Here is a 14,846-nt window from a genome sequence, read left to right on the forward strand (position 1 = left end):
TTTTTTTCTTTTTGAGACAGGTCTTGCTATGCAGTTTAGGCTGGCCTTGAGCTCACTTTGTAGTCTAGGCTGGTCTCAAACTCAAAATGATCCTCCCAACTCAGTCTTCCAAGTGTTGGGATTACAGGTGTGTGCCACCACTTCCAGTCTGTCACCTCTCAGTGCACCCTGGGGCTAAGGCTGGGGCTGGCACGGCATACCAGGGATCAAACCCTGGTCCTTTAGCCTGCCTAAGCAGGTGCTTTAGTCTGCTAACTATCTGGCTGGCCCTATTCTTGATTCTTTAATATTTCAATATAATGTATATATGTTTTGTTGGTTTTTTTGTTTGTTTGTTTGTTTTTTGTGGTAGTGGGGGTTGAACTTGGGACCTTGAATATGCCAGGAAGGCACTTATGCTGCTTAGCTGTCTCCCCAGCCTCTGGTTTTGAATGAGTTTTCTTTATCCTGATAAGTCTTGGGGTTTACTGTTTTTTTTTTTTTTTTTTTTCCCCCGAACTGGAGATTGAACTCAGGCCCTTCACTTGCCAGGCAAGCACTTATTCTACTGGGCTATCTCCCTGGCCCAAGAGTTTACTGTTAATTTGAGGAATCAGGTTGAAAACTCCTAGCAATTATTTTTTTAGTTATTATATCTTTATCATTCTCTATGTTCCTCTTTTGCGATTCCACGTAGGTGAAATCAGGAGCTTTTCCTCGTAGCCTCTGAGAAGGATTGAGGGGTTCCCTGTCCCCACCTAGTGTGGGGCACTCAGTCCTTGCAGGTCTAAAGTCTCACATCCCTATACTTGAGGTAAAAACAGCAGCTTCTTCTGGGCTCTGCTTGCCCTAATACTTCTCTTCCATGTCTGCTTCAAGACACATTTAGTTTTATTGATTTAGGTCTGATTGCATTTTTTCCTAAAAAGAAGAACAGAGACTGTTATCTCTCATTGCTGTTTATTCAAAGCATAGAAAGTTAGTAAAGCAGAATATCTATGCTAACTCTAAAGTTCTAGAATTACCCTGAAGTTTTTCCTTTAGAGATTATTTTCCTCTGTGAATATAGTAGCCATTGTCCGGCAGATATTAATATTTTACTTGGAACCTGCTCTTCATCTGCTTCCTTGGTCCTAGGGAGCCCGTCTTAGGTTGGGCTGTGTTTCCAAAGGTGCACCAGATGTTACTCAGCAGCATGTAAATGGCATTCATTCGTCAACTTCCTGGATGCGAAAATGTCACCATTTGGTTTGCGCTTCTTATGGGTTTTGTACAAAGTCATTAAAAATAAATAAGCACAAATAAGCAGAACGATCAAATGAATATATAGCCTTTGTCCATCTACAAACTAGAGAAGGCCATCGCTAATGGTTTCTGTTTATCTTTCCTAATAATTAGGCTCTTTCTTTGAGTTACTAGCCTATTAAAACCTACTTTTGCTTGAGAATGATTAGTAAAACATTTCTTGAACCGAATTGTTCTTTTATTTGGCTGCTTTGGTTAAAAAGAAGAAAAAAGGCAATAACTGCAATAAATATTTTATTTTATTTTGTAGGGCTGTTGACTACAGATTGTAATTACCATGTCGGACTCAGTAATTCTTCGCAGTGTGAAGAAATTTGGAGAGGAGAATTACGCTTTTGAATCTGACAGATCAAGTATGTGACCTTTTTTCTTAATGCTTCTTGTACAAAGAGAGACAAACACAAAAGTAGGACAAGTTTTTGGAATTTCAAGGAGCAGAGAAAAATCAGCAGTGACACGTAGGACCTTACTGGGCATGCGTTCAACACGCAACCGCGTGACTCTCTCCACAATCCACATGCTGTTCTGAATCAAAGATGTAGGTGAGAGAACACACAAAGTGTAGATGACAGGAAGAAACTCTCACAAGTCCCCTTCCTAGGAAGAGTAGGGTTGTCCCCGCGCTGGCTGTTATTACCGATTTTCTCCCGGTGTTGTTACTGAGCACAGCAATGCCAGGGCGCTCATTAAGTGAGCGCGGCAGCTTGGGCAGAGCCGTGCCAGGCCTCTGCAGGTCAGAACGCATCGTGTGGAAGGGCCCTGTGGCGCTTGGGTTTGGCATGTTGCAGATGTGTGAGATTCTAAGCTACCATTTTATTTTTAAATCTTGTGGCTCAGCATTTTACAGATGAAGAAACTGAGACTTGGATAACTTTTGTAAAACTTGGGAAAGGTCACATGAGCGATAATTAATGGAGCCATAATTCTAATTGAGTTCTGTCTCATTCTTATTTCCATTTGCTAAAATATTAGGGGAACCAGGATGAGGCATCCATGGTCGTGGAAAGCAAAATACTTCAGGGCCCATTTCCCTGTGCTTTCCCGCCCCTGTGCCCCTGGAGGCCCACTCTTGCCTCCTGTGCTACATCTGCTCTGACCTGTACTGGAGGAAACAAAGTGACGTCAGCTCACGCCTTTACCTTCCACTGAAGTGTTAATGACATTGCCCAGCTAATTTGTGAACTATTAAATAGATAAAGGAATGCATATTTTCATTAGACAATTTAGAAATGTTGGTCTCCTTTTGATATCTATAGGATACAAATATTTTGGAGAAAAGTCTGGAAATGTAGTGAAGGCCACAGTCCTGGGATTGAAAACTATATTTTCTGTAATATATGTTGAACGTACACATAGGGAACAAGAAAACCCTAAAAGAGGAAAGACAAACAATTAACTAGCAACACTCCATAAATAAAAGTACTCTATAGAAATTTTCAGAGCAATGTTATTAATAAGTACGTTATATTTTATCATTAATACTAATTTCTTTTATGCATTGCTTTTATCTCACAGATGACAATGATAAAAAAACAAGGTAAGTGACAATTTCAATAATGCAGCATCTTTTCTAGAATAATTCTACAATATTTTTGTAAAGGCAAAAAATATTTGTGTGCACATTATATTTATTATAAAAGGGTGCACACAAACCATTCTTCTTCTCTTACTACTAAATGTGATGCTAAAACTTTTTGAAATGTCCTTTTTGGATTATGGCTAAATCTCCCATTGCATCTAGGAATACCACAGAACTCTTGGCCTCATGGGCAGGGGAAATATTGGATAATATCTGTGATTTCATGGGCACAAGATCCCCAAACCACAAATTCTTCCTACAGGTGAATAGTAGAAACCTACAATGTAGTTATGAGGCATTTCTCTTTAGTTTGGTTCAAATTCTCATACAAGACAGTTGCCAACCAATCACTCTTTGGTATGAAGAGGTATAATTTGGAAGACAGAAGGGAGGCTCTAGATGAGTTCTGATATGAAGGTGGGTGGAAAGGGAGGAATTTTAGACATTTAAGAAATTGTAAGTACTTCCTGGAACGAAGGAGGTGGAGGTGGTAATGATAAGATTAGCTTTGGGCTAGAAATGATGAGGTCAGCCTGGGGTTAAAGAACTACACTTTCAGGCCCGCCAAATAGCTCCATGGATTAAAGCACCTGCAAGCAGGTGCAGGGGCCAGGGGTTTGAAACCCAGGCCTGCTGTGCCGGCCCTGCCCCCAGGGTGTGCTGAGACAGCAATTAAGACTGGGTGTGGTGGCACACACCTGTAATCCTACTTCTTGGGAGCCTGTAAACAGTCAGATCACTACAAGTCTGATCTAGTAGTTAACCCCTGAATACCCTGTAGATCCTTCCCTAAAATACAACAAACAAACAAACAAACAAACAAAACAACAACAACAAAAAGAAATTACACTTTCTTCACTGATCAGGAAAGAAAATGACACAGATGTGGTTAATTGGCAACACTAGCATGAGTAGAGAGTTGAGGGAGTTCTTCTGTTCTCAGAGGAGGTGACTGTGAAATGCAAAACTCATAGTAAAGGTTTGACACAGCTGCTAAGGGGGATATGAGTGATCTGCAGAGGGATGAAATTCAACATTGTGAGTCGAGCTGGAGAACACACATCCATTAGTTCATTTATTTATTTGTTCATTTCACAAATATTCATTGAATGTTTTCAAAGTGTCAGGCACTAGTACGGGTGCTGAGGGTCCAGAAAAGAAAAAAACAGGCAAAGAAATGATCAAAATAGGCAAAAGTCTCTGCCTTTGCAGAGAGCATTTTAGTAAAGAGAGATATAGTAAACACCATAAACATGCAGTACAGTAGCTAATGATAATTTATTATTTTCTAAGGAAGAACAGTAAAAAGGAAAATGCAGATAAGAAATAGTAAGAAGTTGAAATTTTAAAGAACCTGGCCAGGGAAGGCTCTTTTGAGGTAACTTTGGAGGGAAGATTGAAAGATGTGAGGGTAGCTGTCCCTGTGGTGTCTGAAGAAAGCAATTTGAGAGACTGACTCACAAGTGCAAGCATCCAGTGGTGGGAACACATTTAATGTGGACAAAATTCATCAAGAAGCCAGGTAACTGGATGTCGAGAACTGGAGGACGGTAAAGTAGAAGACCTGATTCAAGAGCTAGTGGGGCCACACCAGGAGGAACCTTAAGTGAGCTCTCAATAAGGACTTGAGATTCTACTCAGGATGGGAAGGAAGATCAGGGCAGTCGAAGGATTCACACTGCGTGCGTTGGCTACCGTCCATGTGGTGCTTAGGTTGTCTCCAGCAGGCCCAGCAGCCTGCATAAGGAGAAGTGCAAACAGCTGGATGGTTGCAGATATAGAGTCTCTGAGGATGGGTTTTAGGAAAAGGATTGGGGATGCTGGGCAATAATGCTTGGGGGGCACAAGGAAAGAAAAAGATCTTGGGGTGTAGTGATTGTCAGTAAGTGGAGGATTAAAAGGATTGAGGTCTAATTGAATTAGACAAAGGGATGTGGAAGAGGGAAAGAACTGAGGAAGTAGGATGGTGGTCAGCTTCAGAGTGTCAATGGAATTAAAAATGTTCTGGGATGTAGTAGTTCCTGGTGACACCAAGGTCTGAGGTTTCCAGGAACGGGTGACTCAGTGTATCTAATTGATGCCTGGAGTTGAAGAAGTCAAAGACAAGTCAAGCATGACCTTATGAGAAAGGAAATGAGTAACAACACCAAGGAAATTCAATCTTAAGGAAATTATGGATGTGTTCTTGAGTTTTCTAATTTATCAAAACTATTTAATGTGATTGTCAAGCTTACCAGTACTAGAAGGAAGATTTCACATCAACTAATCACCTTACTTTACCCACAAGGAAATATAAGTAGGCCAAGGGTCATAGCTGAAGGCCATAGCTAATGGTTGGCATAATTGGAAGTACCAAGGACTTTAAAATTTCCCCCAGTACCTCTCCAACAACAATAACAAAATCTTAACTAAATCTCTACTGAATGTAACAAATAGCTCTACTGAAATCTCTATAAGAATAAAAGGCTATTTTCAAGATACTGAGTTTGGGCATTATTTCCCAGCCAATGGGGCTTTCTTACTAAAGAATGACTCATAAAGCAGCACGTAAAAAGAATTTCTCACTGCTTTGGAATGGATGGTCTTTAAATTTCTGCTTTTTGCAGGCCGCAAGATAAGAAGAAAGGTGGTGGTGTTCAAGTTGGCTTCTTTCAACTGGTAATAAGACTCCTGATTGGTATAGCATTGGGACCACCCAGAGCATGAAGGAAGCGCTGACTCTTTAGCCATCTCAGTAGGGTTTAATCAGTGATCGCTGACTCAGTCATAAACTTCACCTATGTGGTGACATGCTGAATACTGGTTAGAAATCTGTTATTAACTAAACGCACATATTCTGTCCAATAGAGCAGCAAAATCTGCTAGAAAGCAATCTTCAAGGTTATCATTTCAGTAAAGAAAGTGTCACAGTAGCCACACCATTAATATTAAGTTTTGTGAAAAGATTTCAGAAATTCCATAGTCTACATACTTATTCCCCCACCACCTGCTGCCAACTTGCACAAGGCAAAAGCAGGCACAGGCGCTCTTCATTGTCATTACCAGTCCTGAGAGCCAGGTTACTGCTTTGTCCACTGCCCCTGTTCACTTGTCCGTGGCACCCATCGTGTGAGGATTTCCCTTGAGCCGTGGGTGGGTAGCGAAACACTAAAATCAGCTTCTGAGGTAAAGGGAATTTTGAGATTAGGACAGAAAGAACCATATCTAACCATGTAAGAGTTTAATGTTTTAGATAATTTTTGAATTTCAATGAATCACTAATTATTATCATTGATATTATTATTATTAATCATTAATTCAAAAGAATGAGCGTGAACTGTACCGCTTAGCTAAGGTGATTCCCATAACATTTGGTGTTGAGAACTACACATTTATTAAAATCCAGTCACTAAAATTAAATTATACTCCTGCTTCACCTGCTTTTGGGTAATGGATGATCTCTGAACTCTTTGTTTTTCAAGTTCCGGTTCTCCACATGGACTGACATCTGCCTGATGCTCGTTGGGAGTTTGTGTGCGTTGCTCCATGGGCTGGCCCAGCCAGGAATGATTCTCATATTTGGTTTAATGACTGATGCTTTTATTGAGTATGACACTGAAATACAAGAACTCAAGATTCCAGGAAAAGCATGTGTGAATAACACCATAGTGTGGATCAACAGCTCCCTTTACCAGAATGTGACAAATGGAACACGTTGTGGGTAGGCCACTTTCAAAATTTTTTTTTTTTACTTTTTTCTTATATTTTAAATTATAATTCAAGATGTATACAGGGGACATTATTAGTTGACTGGAGTGGTATGTAATATAAGGAACAAAACATTACCCATAGTTCTAGAAATTACTCTGCCCTCAGGTTTTTTTTCAACTTACCAGGTTTTAAAGTCTTAACAAACAAAATTCAAAATTGTTCATCAAATACAGCACCAAAATTTCAACATACTGTCAACTACAGGCTGAAGCACATGCTGCTTATATTTTATGCTACTGTGGTGGTGGCCCAGGAGTTTCATCTGAGTCTCACAATAGTTCCTCTTTCTTCCCCACATCAACTTCCTTCTCCTTAGCTTTGTGGCTACAGCTTATGGTACACTGGTCCCAAGCATCTTCCTGTGCAAGGAGTTTTATGAGCAGGCTGCCTTGGCTGGTGCAGGAGTCACTGGCCATATCCAGTAGTTGAGTTTCCATGGGTAGGAGGTGTGGGGCTGTGAACAGGGGTGGCTGTGCCTTAATAGCCAGGACTAGCCAGGCATAGTCACTAAGCTACTATTCCACCTGCACCACACCTGAGGAGCTACTGTGTGTAATCAGTGCGTCCGTAGCCTACAGGGAGACTCATGCACGGACTCTGCGGTCTGACTCACGCCACCTCAGGTTCAGGACAAGCTCATTTGCACGTATGAATCCTTATAGCAGTCAAGTTCAAGATTCAAGGGTAGGGCACATCCTGCTTGAAGGCATTTGAAATGTTCTCCTCAATGAATTTATATTTCTCACCTTCATTTTTAAAAAAATATTTATTTATTTATTTATTTATTTATTTTGTGTGTGGCCAGCTCAGCCCACCAGGGGGCGGGCGGGCTGGCATGTGGTGCTGGGGGATTGAACCGAGGTCCCTGTGCTTTGCTTGGCTTAGCTTGTTCTAAGTAGGTGCTTTAGACCACTGAGCCATCTCACCAGCCCCTCTCACCTTCATTTTTATAATTTTTGATATGCTTGATTCAGTCTATGAGTAAGTCTTTCTAGATCACCAATAGTCTTCTGTGATATTATTCCTTGGAGAGCTTTTTAATTCACTCCTTCATTAAGTTGCCATTTTTTTCCTGATAAGAGTAGATTTGTTAATAATTTTCTGTTGGTGCCACCTTACCTGAAGGTGTTTTCATTCTTTTTGTTTTATTATTATCAATAAATATTAATTGTGCAAATTAACGGATTCAGTGTACCATTTCCATATATGCATATATCAAGCCTTGATCATGTCCCACTATAAAAGTCTCCAGTTTATTCTTCTTTAAGACTGAGTAGTACTCCATTATATAAAAAGCACACATGTTTTTGTTCTTGGGTTTTTTTTTTTTTTTTTTTTTTTTTTGTATTTAGGACAGGGTCTACTGGGTCTACAGGGTCTCACTATGTAGATTAGACTTGTAGTGATTCTCCTGTTTTCAGCTTCCCAAAACGCTGGAATTACAAGCATGCACCACCACACCCTGCCTCAATTGCTGGTTCAGCATGCTCAACAGGCAGGGCTGGCACCGCAAACTGGGGATCAAACCCCTGCTGCTGCGCTCTGCCTAAGCAGGTGCTTTAGTCTGCTGAGCTATCAGGCTGGCCCTAACATCTTTTTTATCCAGTCTTTGATGAGCATTTGGATTGTTTCTAAGATCTATTACAAATCCTGCTGCTATAAACATGGGTGCGCATATATTGCTGTGGTATGATGTCTTCAATTTTTTTGTAAAAATACCTAAAAGGGGAATAGTTGGGTTGAATGGGACCTCTAATCCCAGTGTTTTAAGGAATCTCCACACAGATTTTCACAGTGGTTGCACCAGTCTGCATTCCTACCAACACTGGAGAAGGATTCCCTTTTCTCCACAGCCCCACCAACATTTGCTATCGGTTGATTTCTTTCTCTTTTTTTTATTTTTGGTGGAACCGGGGATTGAACTCAGGCCCTTGCACTTGCCAGGGAAGCGCCTATTCTACTGAGCCATCTCTCTGGCCCCAGTTGATTTCTTGATAACAGAAATAATAATCTCACCTCTTTCCAGAGTGAGATAGAATCTCAGTGTTGTTTTACTTTACATCCCTTGAATGACCAGTAATGTTGAACATTTTTTCATATATTTGTTTGCTGCTTATATTTCATTATCTAAGAAGTGTGTATTTGTCTTACATGCCCATTTGTGAATTGGGGAGGCCTGATTCTTTGTGTTTTTGTGGGTTTTTTTTCACTTCTTTGTATGTTCCGGATAGTAATCCTGTATCTGAGGAACAGCTGGCAAACATTTTCCCTCACGTTGTGGGTTGGCTTTTCACTCTGTTGGTGGTTTCTTTTGCTGAGATCCCAGTTGATGATTCTTTGTGGTAATTTCTGTGTAATTGAGGTTTTATTCACAAAGTCTTTGCCTACATCGATGTCTTTAAGAGTTTTACCTATTCTACACACAGCAGATTTAATGTCTCTGTTTTAATATTTAGATCTTTGATTCATTTAAAATTTACTTTAGTGCATGGTGAATGATAGGGGTCCAATTTCAATCTTTGGCCATGTGCAGAGCCCCTCTTTCCAGCACCTTTTATTAAAGAGGCTTTCTTCTAAGGAATGTGTTTGACACCTTTTTCAAGGATAAGTTGGCTGAGTATATCTGGAGTTGTTTCTGCATCTTCTAATCTGTTCCATTGATCTTTCGGTCTATTTTTTATTTATTTTTTTTCCAGTACCAAGCTGTTTTATCACAGTAGCTTTATAGTATAATTTCAAGTGAGGAAATTTTTTTCTTTTAATTTTTAATAGATTGCAAATTGAAATAAATTATTTACAAACATAAATGAATATAACAATAAAAATTGTCCAAAATAAAAATGAAGAAAGAATTTACAGATCAGTCATAATAGTTCACTGTGTCAAAACCAATAAACTTATATTCATATAATTAGAATTCTCAAAGTAGAAAGGAGTAGGCAATAAATATTTAAAAATTTAAAATTTCTGAATTTAGTTCAACTTGTAATACCACATTTCCAAGAAAAATGAACCTTTTGTACAAGAAATTTAAATAAAATCATACCAAGATACACAAAAATGAAATTGTCTAAAACTTATTATAAAGAAAAAAATAATTGAAGCATATACATAAAAAATATTAGCTATGGAAGAACAAAATTAAATAACACCTTATTCCACATTAGAAAGAAAAAAAAAAAAAGGACCAAGTGTGTAAGAAACTAGATTAATTAAAGGACTCAAAGAAAAGAAAAAATATGTCCTCTTTGAATTTTACACTTAGCAAATATACCTTTGAAAACTAAAAGTAAGATTTTCTAGTTATGCAAGCTTGAAATATTTTAATACCTCCAGAAGTAACATATAGGAAATAACAAAGAGCATAATTCAAAAGGCAAGAGAAGTTGCAGCACAAGTCAGGAGATTGTGATGCTCTTGTCTTACCTTTGTTGTCCAGAATTGCTTTTGCCAATGTAGGTCTCTTTTGGTTCCAAATTAATTTTAGGATTGTTTTCTCAAGTTCTCTGAGATATACTATTGGATTTTTTTTTTTTTTTCAGTACCGGGGATTGAACTTGGGACCTTGCACTTGCTAGGCAGGTGCTTATGCCACTGAGCTATATCTCCAGCCCAGAAGGACTTTTTTTTTTTTTTGTGGCTGGCTCAGCCTGCCTTAAGGGCAGGTCTGGTGTGGTATGTGGAGCTGGGGATCGAACCACGGTCCCCCATGTCTAACTGAGTTTGCCCAAACAAGCACTTTAAACAACTGAGCTAACCAGCAAGCCCCTTACTATTGGAATTTTGATTAGAATTGCATTAAATCTGTATAACAGTTTTGGAAATATGGCCCTTTTTACTATATTGGTTCTTAATAACCAAGAGCAAAGGATATCTTTTAATTTTCTGATATCCTCTTCAATTTCCTTTTTCAGAATGCTGTAGCTTTCAATGTATATGTCTTTTACACCCTTCATTAAAATGATTCCTAAATATTTCATTCTTTTGGATGTTATTGTGAAAGGTGTTGTTTCCCTGGTCTCTTTCTCAGTGGGTTTGCTATTCATGTATAGAAAAGCTGTTGATTTTTAAGTGTTGGCTTTGTATCCAGCTATGCTACTAAATTTGTTTATTAAATCTAGCAATTTTTTTAGTGGAGTTTTGAGAGTCTTTTATGTAGAGTATCATGTCATCTGCAAACAATGATAACTTAACTTCTTCCTTTCCTACTGTTTTTCCTTTCATTTCTTTCTCTAGTCTAATTGCTCTGGCTAAAGTTTCCAGGACTATGTTGAATGAGAGTGGTGACAGGGGACATCCTTGTCTTGTTTTTTTTTTTTCCCCTAGTACCAGGGTTTGAACTCAGGACCTTATTCTTGCTAGGTAAGTACTTATTCTACTGAGTTACCTCCCTTGCCCCAAAATGCAACCCTGAAACCCATCTACCAGGAGTGGGGCTTGAACCCATGCAGATACATCTATTGGATCTTAAGTCCAATACCTTAACCACTTGGCTATCCCAGTCTTGTTCTTGATTTTAGAGTGAAAATTTCCAGTTTTTGTACATTTATTATGGTGTTGGCTGTTTATTTGTCATAGATAGATTTAATCTGATTGAGATAAAGACTACTCCAAATTTCTGTAGTTGTTTTTTAAAATCATAAATGTGTGTTGGACTTTGTCAAAAGCTTTTTCTACATCTATTAAGATGATTATATGATTTTGCCTTGACTCTGTTAATATGGTATATTACATTTATTGATTTATGTATGTTCAATCATACCTGCATGTCTAGCATGAATCTTACTTAGTCATAGTGTATAACCTTCTTGATAATTTACTGATGGTTTGATAGTATCTTATCGAGGATTTTTGCATCTATGTTCATTAGGGAGATTGACCTGTAATTGTCTTTGTTAGTTGGACCCTTCTCCAGTTTTGGTGTCAGTGTAGTTCTTGCTTCCAGGAATGAATTCGGGACTATTGCTTCTCTTTCAATTTCATTAAACAGTTTGAGAAGTACTGGTGTTAGGTCTTCTAAATTTCTTGTTGAATTCAGCAATGAATTCATTAGGGCCTCAGCTTTTCTTTGTTGGTAGTTGTTTTTTTTTTTTTTTTGATACAGGGTCTTGTTACTCAGTTTGGACTCATAGTGATCCTCCTGTCTCAGCCTCCCCAGTGCTGGTATTACAGGCATGTGCCACCACACCTGGTTTTGGGCTGACATGATATGTAGGCTGGCATGGAATGCAGTACCAGGGATCGAACTCAGAACCTTGTGCTTAGATCACCGAGCTATCTCCTCAGCCTCTATTGATAGGCTTTTAATTACAACTTCCATTTCATCAGTTGTTATCAGTTTATTTAGAATTTTTATATCTTCTTGATTCATCTTTGGTAATTCATATGTATCTAGGAATCTTTCCATTTCTTGTGCATTTTCCATCTTATTAGATTTCAAAATTTCAAGGTAGATGTAGATGATCTTCTGGATTTCTGCAAGTTCTGTTATGATTTCATCCTTTTCATTCCTAATTGTGTGGAATTGAGTCTTTTCTTTCCTTTACTTGGATGAGGTTGGATAAGAGATTATCAATTTTGTTTAACCTTTCAAAGAACCAACTCTTTGATTCATTGTTTCTTTGTATCATTTTTTTAGTTACCAATGTTTTCATTTATGCTATGATCTTTATAATTTCCTCCCTCATATGAGCTTTTGACTTAGCTTGTTACTCTTTTTCCAGAAGTTTTGAGTTTACCATGAAGTTGTTTATTTGTACTTGTTCAGTTTTCCTGATATGGGAATTCAGTGCTATGAATTTCCTTTTTAGGACTGCTTCCACTGTGTCCTATAAGTTCTAGTATCTTGTACTGTCATTATCATTTAATTGTAGAGACTGTCTAATTTCTTCTTTAATTTCATATGTGAGGGGCCAGGGAGATAGCTCAGTGGAATAAGTGCTTGCCTGGCAAGCGCAAGGTCCTGAGTTCAATCCCCAGTTCCAGAAAAAAAAAAAAATTCATATGAGACCTACTGGTTTCTCAGGAGGGTGCTATTTCAATTCCATATGTTTATGAAGTTCTTGTGATTTCTCTGGCTATTGATTTCCAACTTCATTGCACTATGGTATGATAATATGTATTGGATAATTTCAATTCCTTTACATTTACTTAAGCATATTCTATGAGCTAGTATTGTGGTCTGTTTTGGAGAGCATTTTGTGTACAACTGAGAAGAAAGTGTATTCTAATGTTGTGGGGTGGAACACTCTGGAGACATCTATCAAGTCCATTGTTCACAGGCTTAGTTCAGTTCTAATATTTCATTATTTTTGTCTAGTTGATTTTTTTTGTGACAGTGCTGTATTTAGATACTCCAGTCCAATTGTATTAGTGCATTAGTGCTTATTTGATTTTTTATGCCCATTAATGTTTGTTTTATATAGTTGGGTGCACTGATTTTTTTTTCATGTATGTGTGTGTGTGTGTGTGTGTGTGTGTGCTTTCCTCTGCAATTGTTCCCTTTATAAGGATGCAGTAAACTTCTTTGTCTTTCTTAATCAGACTTGGCTTGAAATTTACTTTATCTGCAAATAGAACAGCTGCCCCTGCTTTCTTTCTGCATTCCTGTTTCATGGAGTATTGTTTTCTATCCTTTGAATTCCAGTCTATGAATTTCTTTTTGAATTAAATGTGTTTCTTATATGCAGCATATTGTTGTATCTCACTTTTTCGTACATTCTGCCAGTCTATGTCTTTTGATTGGTGAACTGAGACCATTAGCATTGATGGTTATAATAATATGTATTGGCTTATCCTCATCATGTTATTTCCCTGTTGTTGGCTCTCCCACTTTTCCTTTTTCTCCTCTGTTTAATTGTCCACCTTGCCAGGTAGATTCCTTCTGTTGGGATTCATGGAGTTGAAGTCCTTTTTATCTGTCTGTAGAGTGTCCTACAAAACATTTTTGAGTGCTGGTTTGGTGGCCATAAATTTTCTTAGCTGTTCTTTGTCATGGATGTATCTTATTTCTCCATCAGTTTTGAAAGATAGTTTTTCAGGGTACAACAGTCAGGATGGAAGGTTGTTTTCCTTTAGGACTTAAAATATTTTACTCCAAACTCTCCTTGACTTGAGGGTTTGTGCTGAGAAGTCAGATGTGAGACTGATGGCCTTATTTTTATATGTGATTTTGTTTCTTTTTCCATAACAGCTTTTAAGATTCTATTCTTGTGTTGAATTTTATGAAGATAATTTTTAAAGAGAAAAAATTGCTGTAGTTATATCCTGTTATGTCTTAACATATAACTAAAATAAAAAATAGTGAAAATTCTAAATGAAGATGTGGAAGATGCTGGAAAGAATGCAAAATGTTAGAGTTTCTGTGGAAAATTTTGTGCACAAATATTTATAGTGACTTTAATTGTAATAAGGAAGTTTGGAAACAACTCAGGCATTCCCTAATGAGCAGATGGCTTAAACAAACTATAATACATCTATCCATAACATCTTATTTAGCAGTGGAAAGCAACAAGCTATTGATGAAAGTCATCAATAGCGTTTCAGCATCAAGAGATAATGTAAATCAAGAATTAGGCTGAGTTAGACTTGGAGGTTCAGTGATTAAGTGTTTGCCTAGCATGCATTAAGCTGTGAGTTCAATCCATGTGCCACACATACACACAGACACAGACACACACACAGACACACACACACAGACACACACACACACACCCCTGACTATGAACACACTTATGCCATCATTCTTGCCACTTCCTGAAGCGGTTCTGGAAGTCTTCTTCTATTAGTGTCTTTAACTGCACAGTCATGGCTGCCTTGATTTCTTTTTTTTTTTTTTCCATTGATATGAAGTATGTTTTATTTGAGTTTTGATTGTCATAAAATCTTGCTGGTTAAATCCTGAATGAAAACTGTAACGGTGGGATTTGTCATTTGAAGATAAAATTTCAAGGTGAAATTATTCCGTTAAATTTTAGTATAGCTTTTTCAAAGACAAATTTGTGATTATTAGAGACAGCTGAAATATTTTTTTTCAAAGTTTTATTTATAAACAGATAGCAACGAGACAGTTTCAAATCAAATCGGAAGTACAGTTTCAACAAATAATACACTGCATATATTCTTCTTAGGGGTTAATTGCTGTACAAGAAGTGGACTTGTGATCCTATTTACAAACACCATTAGGACAAATCATTCTATTCAATAAGAGAATGCAACTATATATCTATCCTAA

General features: G+C 37.8%; 1 protein-coding gene across 5 annotated transcripts in view; it reads left to right on the forward strand.

Moving 5' to 3' along the window:
• The window catches only part of LOC101562876 (bile salt export pump), a 67,875-nt gene that overhangs the window by 13,535 nt on the left and 39,494 nt on the right, over positions 1-14,846 (forward strand). For 3 of the 5 annotated variants that reach the window (XM_023719104.1, XM_023719102.1, XM_023719105.1), the window contains exons 2-5: positions 1,535-1,637; positions 2,800-2,821; positions 5,470-5,521; positions 6,325-6,563. In XM_023719104.1, the coding sequence (XP_023574872.1) occupies positions 1,562-1,637; positions 2,800-2,821; positions 5,470-5,521; positions 6,325-6,563 (389 nt within the window). In that variant the 5' untranslated portion in view covers positions 1,535-1,561. The other 2 variants (XM_023719103.1, XM_023719106.1) reach the window with 2 other exon arrangements.

Source organism: Octodon degus, unplaced genomic scaffold (assembly GCF_000260255.1).
Source record: "Octodon degus isolate 3935 unplaced genomic scaffold, OctDeg1.0 scaffold00065, whole genome shotgun sequence".
Taxonomy (NCBI): domain Eukaryota; kingdom Metazoa; phylum Chordata; class Mammalia; order Rodentia; family Octodontidae; genus Octodon; species Octodon degus.